Source organism: Mustela nigripes, chromosome 13 (assembly GCF_022355385.1).
Source record: "Mustela nigripes isolate SB6536 chromosome 13, MUSNIG.SB6536, whole genome shotgun sequence".
In the NCBI taxonomy this organism is placed as follows: Eukaryota; Metazoa; Chordata; class Mammalia; order Carnivora; family Mustelidae; genus Mustela; species Mustela nigripes.
The window spans coordinates 63044076-63054583 of record NC_081569.1 but is presented as its reverse complement, the minus strand read 5'-3'; the positions used below and the strand labels follow the sequence as shown (position 1 = coordinate 63054583).

Sequence of the window (10508 nt, the reverse complement as noted above, 5' to 3'; positions counted from 1 at the left end):
CTTTTACTAACCAAACTCCCAAGTCAACTATTCACCTTAAGTCCAGTCATTTCTTTCTAAAGACAGTAGGGGTACTGCAGTGATTCTCAAACATGTATGTGCATTAAACTCCATTACAGCATAGGGAAAATAGTTATTAAATATTCCATCACAGCCAGGGGGTGAGGAAAATGAAGACATGCTGGTCAAAGGATAGACATCCAGTTGTAGGAGGATCTAGTTTTGGGGATCTCGTTAACAGCACACTGACTATAGCTAACAGTGCAGTAAGTGTGTACTTGAACGTTGCTATCAGACTAGACTTTAAATGTTCTCATCTCACCCTAATAAAAATGGTAATCAGGTAAAGGATGTGTCCACTAACCTTACTGTGGTAAACATTTCACAATGTATCAAGTCATCACACTGTACACCTTAAACTTATACAATGTCAATTTTACTCAGTAAAGATGGAAAAAAGTCTCACCAGAGAGATTGGGGTGGAACCAGAGTACTGTTTTGTAACTATGTGGTTCATGTTATTTTGCCTCATCTTGGGCTCACCATGATCTGGTTATTTGCTATCATATCTGCTTCTCAAAATTCGCCCCTTTATTCAGATTTTATTCTACTTCCTCAAACAGTAGTTCCAGAAATTGACTCCTTGTGTCTGTAACCTACTCTGTGTACCTTACCTGTATGTCCTGAAGATATCAGAGAGGAAAGTAATGTGAAAAAATCATGTAACTAACCAAAAAAAGCACTATACCAATATAAGCTGTTATTGTTTCTAATGGCTGATAAAATATCATCAAAGAAAAGTGTTTCCATAAAAGTTTTATTTATCCCCACAACAACCCTGTGAGGTAGGGTGATCAGGGCATTTGAAGATGAGAAAACTAAGTCTACATTACTTGTTCACGGCTATACTGCATAGTAAATATGTAGAAATTAAACTGAGATTTTTTTTTTAAATATCCATGACTTTTATATTGATTCACATGGAAAAAGGCAGAGAGAATATTAACTCCCCCCTACCTTAATGCCAAAAGGACACTACCTTGAAAAATCCCATTTCAAAAGATGATAGTATTTCATTGCTTATTTCTACAAAGATTTATAAAATAAAAAAATAGTGAAATATCTTACAGTTAATATATATAATGGTCTCATTCAGGGATGTCCTCCAGCTATATATATGATCAACTATTCCAAGTGCTAGAAATTCAAACTCTTAAAAAAAGTATGAGACAAGAATGATAATGAGCAGTAGCCTGAATCTTCTTTATTATTCCTCCATGTATCTTGAGTAAGTTGTGAAATCTGATCCCAGTTTAAAACAAAACAAAACAAAACAAACCAACAAAAAACTACCACAGAGACATCCGGTAAACCTTTATTTAGTTGCCTATTCTCAAACCACTGCCACATTACTTAAAACAGTGATTTCCCAAAGCTGGCTATTAGAATCACTTGGAGAGCTTTAAAAAAACAAAAAAACAAAAACAAAAAAAAACAAAAAAAACCACAGAACTCTCAGGCCCCACTCTAGATCCACTGAGACAATTCTGTAGGGCCTAGGCCTCAGGAATCTGTATTTCATAAGCTCTTCAGAGTAATTCTAATGGTGAGGTTTGGGAACCACTGACATATTTTAAAATACTAATAACAAAACCAAAAAGTAACTAACTGTAAACTTGCTGCTCTCTTACCCCTTTTTAAAAATTTCTCAAAACATATATCCCCAGAACTCTTGCCTCTGGGCAAGTAATTTCAATTCAAGATACAGAGAAACATTTTATAAAAATGTATCCTAGTGAGTGAGACTTGGATTCCAATAATAATTTAAGTGGCATTTAAATACAAGATACTGAGTTTTGTGGTTCTTAATCTGAAATTTTAAAATGTGTTTTATACAGGTTCCTAGCAGGCTTTCACTTTCAGAAGATAGTAAAAGTAATGACACAATCAAGCATATGAGCACTGAAAAAATACTATACTCAAATATAGCTCATGAGAGGAATAAGAAAGTGAATGAATGACAACCTAAGGCCTTTTGGCCCATACATTTTTGTTCCCAGTCCACTCTTCCCCTATAAGGGGAAATAAAATAAACATTCTTTCCTAGTTGCTTGGCATAGTTATTCAGTGGGTAACTATTAACTAAGTTAATTTAGATACACAAGATTAAAAGAGGTAACAAATAAATACCTAGGAAGACAAAGAGAAGTCAGTTCAGAAAACCTTAACTATCTAAGGATGTGGTATATAACACCATCATGTTAGTACAATTAAATGAAGGCTTCAGTGTCCTTTACATTTCAGCTTTATGTGATTGACACAAGATGTGGAAGAGATCTGGTCCTTATGAAGAATTCTGTGCTCGCTGTAAAGATCTGTAGGAATAATGAAATGCTTTCTTCATTGATGAGATGAAGTCTCTATGTTTTTCAGGCAAGTTGACTGGACAAAACAATTAAAACGAACTTCTTTAGAAGGCTGAATGAAAGTACTATCTGGCTGAAAAAGTCATTGGCCAAAGATAACTTTTTTAAACCATTCTATGTTTAACACTAAAACAAAAACAAAACAGAAATAACCAACAATAACAACCAAACAAACCAGAAAAACCAGAGAAATGTAAAAAAAAAAAAATGTACACATCCATTTCACTGACAGGTACAAGAAAATAGCCATTTATAGAAGTTACAATGCTTTCAACAATCCCCCACCCCCGAATTTTGGGAAACAAGATAAAGCCATTGGGTAAATAAATATACATACTAGCTAATATAAAACAATTATGGTTTCAAATCGTTATCAACTCTTTTAAGACTCAGAGAAATATGGTGATATAAATCTGATTAGGGCTACATATATTACACAGAATTAAAAAACACAACTGATTTAAACATCCTAACAATAATACAAATATTTAAAAGAATGTCTTAAAAGCCAGACATTTATCACTGGAAATATCACAATTGTAGTATGTACTTCAGATATGTAATGTGTATATAGGTCACTTTTGCTGTGTCTTATCAGGTATCTGTCTCTCCTGCATTTCCTACGGTCAGTTTTTAAAGAGTTAATGTTTCCTGCATGAATTGAAGCAGTTGGGCACATCTCAATTCACAAAATAGACACCTCCACTTAACTAAATGGAAGTGTTTAAGATAACATTTACCAAAAGCTAAAGAAAAGGGGTAATGAGAAGGTAAAACATTCAAGTGAAAGGAAACTGGATAACTGTCTCTTCATAAATTATTTTAAATTTTTTATTAACAACAAATTTAAAATGACTGAAATCGAATAATGAAGAAAAATAAATTGGTCTCAAGAAATTCTCTCAGGCCATATAATTTCTCTTTATTTCTTTACAGAATCTTGTTACGCTAGATTCCTTTGTCAGTTGACTTAAAGAACTCTCCCAGCATGGGACTAAAAACACCTTTACCATTAATAAAAGATGATTAAAAGTTGGTGTTTATTTTAAAGTGCCCATAGGCATAACATTACAGGTGCTTACATTTCCCTTTCAGTTATGGGAAAGCCCTTTGAGACTGTGTTTACTTAATCAGAAAAGCTTTCAGCAATTGTAATGCATGCTGAAAGCTTAGAACTTGTACAGGTTTTGGGTTTTACTGTTTGAGCATTTAAAGGGGAGCAAGGAGAAATGTAACTAGGTTCACAATTTTGAGCAAGAGCATATGTAAAGGTAACGTATGTACATTTTATTTCAAGAAAGACAGAAGACAAACAGCATAAAGATGCCCAGATGCCCTAAAGATAAATACATTTCAAAGATTCTCATTAAAATGAATCTGGAGTATTTTTTCCTGCAAGCAAAATACCTTTCTTTAAATTAAAACAAAAACAACCAAAACAAACAAACAAATAAAAAAAAAAAAAACCAGTATTCTGAATTGCAAATGCTTTGCTTTTTTTTTTTTTTTGCAGAATATCTGCCATGATTATTTTTTTAATGAATAAGGATTTTCCACAAAACAGGCTTGCTCTACATGCTAGGTTTTTTAAACAGTTCAGTGACACAATATGCTAACTACATACACAACAGATAATATAGTAAGAAAACACTCAACCTGATGAAAAGTTAAAATCTTCATTAATACACTGAAAATTGACATAACTCATGCCTTTAAAATCAAAAATACAAAAATTAAATGTTTTCCTAAAAAGATTTCCTTATTTTAAGGATTCATTTGAAAATGAAGCTGCATGTAATTTGTACAATAAGTTGTACAAGTAAACAGGTAATATACATAAAAAATTAAGTGACATACTCCTCAATTATCAGTTGTCCACCTTTAATTTCCAATACTGTACTTTCTTAACAAGCATACAAAATATCAAACTTCTCTTTAGAAAAAGTGCCGTTCTTTGACATCCTTTACACAAAAACAGTCTGAGCCTGTGGCATGTTAATGCAGTCGAGAGGCAAAGCATACTAACTTTTACAAATTCTACCTTCCATAAAAAGCCTCCCGAAAAGGAGATTACACGCCACTATAAAAATATCAACCTCTTGTGGTAGCTGCATTAGAGAACCAAGGCTTGACGACTATTTTCATATAGCATAGAAAACCACTATGAGAGCATATTAACTGCATTGGTGGCTTGGGAGTTTACTGTGCCACAGGATTATGCATAGCTACTGTAAGGTACCAAGACTGTTACACAGAGTTTTAAATTGATTGTAACCAAGAGCATAACAGAGGTACTACCAGCCCATGCAAAATAACTAAAAATACTGAGTCACTGTGCTGAATACTTCATTCCTGGAGAAAACCAAAGGCAGCAGTAACCAAATCAAGCCCAACAGGTGACCAAACTCATTCTCCTCAAAGATTGGTGAGCACAGTGAAGTCTGAGGTATACCTTTATCCATTAAATCTGTGTGCCACTGCAAGATATTACCATTTGGGAACACATGCCATCACAATGGTTTAAATCTTTTGAATATTAGTCATTCATATATTCTTATCTACCCAGTCCTTTGATTTTTTTTTAAAAGATTTCACCTACAGTAGAATATTACAGAAACAAAATATAAATGCATGTCTTTCTAAATGAAACTTACATGGACTAAAAGTAGAGAATATTTTTAAACAAATATACAATATGCAGGCAGACAAAGCAGGAAAACGGCCATTCAAATGTATAATAAAAAACTAAAAATTGACTATTTCCAGAAAACTATGAAGCGCCTTAACTAAAAGGAATGCATAATGAAAATCTAATCTAATACAGGTCAAAAATGTAAAAAGGTTATAAACCTTAACAGGAAAAATAAAACAACTTTTACTGGCCATTCCTGTTGAAATGAGAATCTTAAAGTAACAGAAAAGTGGCTACAAACCCACTTAGAGCACCAAACAGAGAGAAAATAAAAGTCCATTTTCATCTCTGTTATTATCATAAAATCCTGTGTGACTACAGGTCAAACTGCTGGTGGCAGAAACAGAATTCTTTATAAACTGCAGATGTCCTGTACATAAAAAAATTTCACTGGAGTTGCACTAGTTCTAAAGACTCTTCTGTTTTAGCCTACCTACTGTATGTATTCAATCTGAGATAAAGTCTCTTTCTGTAACCCTTGATTATTATTGGGCACCAAAGATAAGAAAAGCAAGACGGGGTACAAAAATGCAAAATTTCAACAGTAATGGCAATGTTTTTGTCTTAGTCCAAAAGGGTCCTGCATTCTCTCCCCCTTCAGTGATTTGACAAGTCTTTGTACTTAATCTGGGGGCAGCAAATCATGCAAGCGAAATCTGTCTCTGATGTGAGGTCGAACATCTTCATTCTGTGTGGAGAAAAAGACATTTTTAAAAGCCACGTAAATTTCAAAAATATGATTCTCATAACATTCTTCCTTTGCAGAGGAAATACACAGTTTATTTTACAACTTACATTATTTTGTTTGGCCAATATAAAGCTACTATGAAGAAGCAGTTAACTTAAGAATTAAATTTAGACTAAAAAAACCAAACCTGTCATTCAGGTTTTAATTCTGTAAAGAACAATTATGCACTAAAGGGCAAAACCAAAAGACAGAAGTGTTAAGCCACTGAACTCTACTTGATATATTAGGAAAAAAGTAAAGCCAGAATAAAGTTTCAGTAGCATAAGCATGAATTCTAGACCTGAACTATAAAAGCAAAGTGAAATCAATTTGATATTACTAGTTGTGACTTGCAAGAAGCCCAGTGAAATAAAAACACCCAATCTACAAATTTTTAAATATTGATGAGCATGATTTTAATATAATTTAAAAGGTTAGAAAATGCTTGTAATCCTTTTCAACTTTGCCCTAATTTCATACCAAGCTGACTTAAAATGTCAATATAAAGTGTTAAAAAGGTTTGTTTCAGTAGAGTTGAGGCAACAAAAGAAACTTAAGATATACTTACCAGTTCTACAAGCTTCTCCAGAAATGGAATCAATTTTAGGAGCTCATTGTCATTTTTATCCATAAACCAGCTTTCTATAGGGATTCCATTAGATAGCTATAACGATAAATAAATAATTAAATCCTCTTTTTACATTTTGCCTACTTTGTAAAAGCCTGAAAGAGAAATAACAGATACTTAAGAAACGCATGTATATAATAAGTTCCTCTGAAAAGGAATGCCATCAAAGTTTATGCCTGTCATATTCCAACAACTCAACAGTGCAAGAGACCAGATGTTAGGGAATACATCAAAGCCCAACTGGTTTTTCCACGTAATGTCTTCCTAGTATATATGAAACTATACAAGAAAGATCCATTGAAACAAGTTTTGCATTAACATAACTAAAAGTATTACTTCACTGATTCAAGAAATAGCTACTATTAGTCAGTGCAAGGTACTGTGAATGAAGGAGTACAGCCAATGTAAAAAGAATGCTACCAGAAAGCCTATATTTTTACACATGGATTATATCACATTCATTTTATTCCAACAAATAGCAGGATAATCTGAAACAGCATTAATGTAGCAAACAGATACAATGGTATTTCACTGAAGAGGAGTCTAGAAACAAGAATGCAAACCATATTTGTTTCATAGTAAATAATCTCTAGGTTGTCTTTAACATTTATGCAGAAATCTGTGTTTAAGATGGAGGACAACTGAAATGATTTTATCCAGGAACCATTAAGAAATTCTTAAAAAACATATTTCAAAATGTGAGCAGTGACCTATTTTGAACATATTTCAATACCATATGCAGTTTTTCCCTTTTCTCGCTTTTCATCTTTTTACTTTTTTACTCGTTCTATCAACATCCCAACCCAATTTCCACCATCCCTATTCTGTCCAGATTTATTGTGAAGGAAATCTCAAACTATCACATGAACATATTCATAATGTAAAACATTTTGCAAGGATGCCTCAGTTCTAGTTCAAGTTTTATTTCTTTAAAAGGTCTTCTTTTTTTTTTTTTAAGACTTTATTTGTTTGACACAGAGAGAACACAAGCAGGTGGAGCAGCAGGCTGAGGGAGCGGGAGAAGCAGGCTCCAGGAAGAGCAGGGAGCGCAACGCAGGGCTTTATCCCAGGACCCTGAGATCATGACCTGACCAGAAGGCAGATGCTTAACCAACTAAGCCATCTAGGCACTCCCCCAAGTTATATTTCAAAGAAACACTGACACAGCATATAAACATATTGACAAAATAGTCTAAGAAATTATTTCAGAATATCAAAGCAAACATATCAGAACATGACTGAGGTATTTTTAATTCTCAAACATGTTTACAATTACTTAACAACTGCTAAGAATACTATTAACTGATATATATATATATTAGGATTTTATTTTTTTATTTGACAGAGAGCGATCACAAGTAGGCAGAGAGGCAGGCAGAGAAGGAGGGGGAAGCAGGCTCCCTGCTGAGCAGAGATTTCCTGATGCAGGCTCGATCCCAGGACCCCGAGATCATGACCTCAGCTGAAGGCAGAGGCTTAATCCACTGAGCCAGCCAGAGGCCCTGATATATATTTTATAGTCCCTTCTTATTTAGGCCTACTACCCAGATTTTTATCTGTGTTGTACTTAATTGAAAGAAAATTTTCAGGGCACCTGGGTGGCTATGTGTAAGTTAAGCCTCTGCCTTCGGCTCAGGTCATGATCTCAGGGTCCTGGGATGGAGCCCGCATCTAGCTTTCTGCTCAGTGGGGAGCCTGCTTCCCTCCCCTTCTCTTCTGCTTGCCTCTCTGCCTACTTGTGATCTCTCTCTGTCAAATAAATAAAATCTTAAAAGAAAATCTCTCACATGGAACATAACAATTTGGCATTTCTAATTCTGAAAGATAATACTAAACACAGAAATTTCACCAGTCAAAATTCTGTTCTCCTATCATATTCTGTTTGGCAGCATTTGTTCTCACACATATATATTTTTTCTGAATTTGTTTAGCAACCCTCCCTTCCTACCTGATATGCAAAGGCTTGTGGTGAGTTGTCAATTATTATAGTCTTTGAAAGATCTCTTCCAAGGATATTTAAGTCCTTTATATAGTTTCCTTGTACACAAACACAATGTTCACGGAAAAGCCGATGCCTAAACATAAAAATAAAAACAAATTAACTAAGAAAAAAAATCTCTAAAAATTACAACATATACTGAAACATACATACACATACCATAGGCTTTATACTTTAAGCCTTATTATTTTCTCTCACAAAGGAAATTCAAATATAAATGTGAGCCTAAGCTTTGGGCTACAGTTTTACTTTTTAAAAATGTTAGCAATTATTGAAACCTTACAACCAATTATTACCATGCCTTTAAGAACTTCGGCTTATCCCAAAATGTTATATTAAATTATAAAGAGGGATTAAAAACTCTGTAAATTGTTTTTGTAATTTATTTACCCAGGAAAGCTCAGTTCAGATGCAGCATCTGGTTGTCAGCGAGGTCCTGCTTTTTAACCAATTTTCCAGATGGTTGACTGAGGCACAAGGAGGTCAAGTGACTTGCCCAAGGTCACACAGTAAGTCAGTGGTTAGCCCCGCATTGGAACCCAGGATCCTCCTGGCTCCCAGTCCTTTGCTCTAACCAGAAGACCACACAGCCTCCCTATCCCTGTACATGCCAGAATAGAAAATATAAGAAGGAATGTTTCTGTGTTGGCATTTTAAAAAATGTTTTTAGTTTCCCTTATAGTTTTTGAGAAAAGGTGTGGAGGCCAAAACATTCCATCATTTCAACTTTTCCCAAACACCCATCTTTCTTTTAATTTAGTTGAGTGTGTAGATGATCATTTGAAAAAACAAGGATTGAATGAAATGATGAATTCAGATTTAAGTATTACAAATGTAAACTAATGTTTTACCAATGATACTTAACTGAAAAATGCTGTTATCATTTTAAAAAGCTATGAAAGGCTGTATAATAATACTTATAAAACTGTCAAAATTATATCATCTCATTTAGCACTCAAAATGTTAGTCTCCAAATATTACTAATAATACAGATCACCTTGAAATGTATACGTTAATAATTTGGTAAATTTGGCTTCCTTGTGTCTTAATCCCACTAAACAATTTTCAGCAGCTAGGGTCTACTCATACCTCTTATTTTTAATTACGGAATTTCAAGAAAGGGGCATTTTCTACCAACAAAACTTGCCATAGCTCTGAGAACAAAACTCAACCTTAAAAACACCAGTGCCAGTGGTGATGACAGTTTTCTAACCAGACAAAACGTATTAAAAATAGTTCTCTTCCTCCCTTTTTATAAAGAACACTTTTAACTAAACCATGATCTACCTCTGTATGGTTTAAAGACCATCCTACTTTGAAAAGGTTAAGACCAGACAAAAGAATTTTCATTCCTGGTTGGGCCTGTAAGATTCCATTTTTATTTGTATGAACATTTATGTTACATATGAGGATACTGGAGAAGCCAGTGCAGCACATAATGCAAGTTACTACTAATGTTTCTTCCCCAATAACAGCAAACTCACCCAAGACAGGAGACAAATGACTATATGTATGTGGATACTAATGATTACTTCAATTAAATTACAATAAAACTCCTCCAGTTATTCAGGAGTCTGACAGTCAGTCAGTAGCAGGTATTTGCAGTTTTACAAAGGAACTACTTTTGCCAGTCATCAGATTTGCATTTGGACACATGAGATTCAGACATCATCGAATTTCTGAGTCTCCCTTGTCTTCAACATAATTCCCTTTAGCATTCTAATGAATTCAATCTACTATTCAAAAAGTTCTTCCTGTTTTAAATTATTCAAATACAACTACATAAAACAAATTTAAACTCCCAAATATTTAAGTTTTATAGAACTAGTTTAAAAGAGGGGCATTAATTTGTAACATCATAGTTCCATGACTATGACTTGCCCCCCAGTTAAAACTGAAATCTCTAAGAGGGAAAGGCTGGTATTGCTCACCACTGTTGCATGGAACACTGGAGGTGCTGAATAGAAATTTTCAGAATGAATGAAGTCATCAAAGCAAAATCATTTGTGTACTTTTGTTAAAGTTAGGTAAAATGA

The 10508-nt window shown here is 34.0% G+C and overlaps 1 protein-coding gene across 2 annotated transcripts in view; it reads right to left on the bottom strand.

Moving 5' to 3' along the window:
* Positions 1–800: 800 nt before the first annotated feature.
* Positions 801–10508, bottom strand: part of CTDSPL2 (CTD small phosphatase like 2) — an 83334-nt gene continuing 73626 nt past the window's right edge. For both annotated transcript variants that reach the window (XM_059372718.1, XM_059372717.1), the window contains exons 11-13: positions 8422–8548; positions 6414–6509; positions 801–5806 (exon numbers count right to left, since the gene is read on the bottom strand). In XM_059372718.1, the coding sequence (XP_059228701.1) occupies positions 5741–5806; positions 6414–6509; positions 8422–8548 (289 nt within the window). In that variant the 3' untranslated portion in view covers positions 801–5740. The remainder of the gene's footprint in view (positions 5807–6413; positions 6510–8421; positions 8549–10508) is intronic.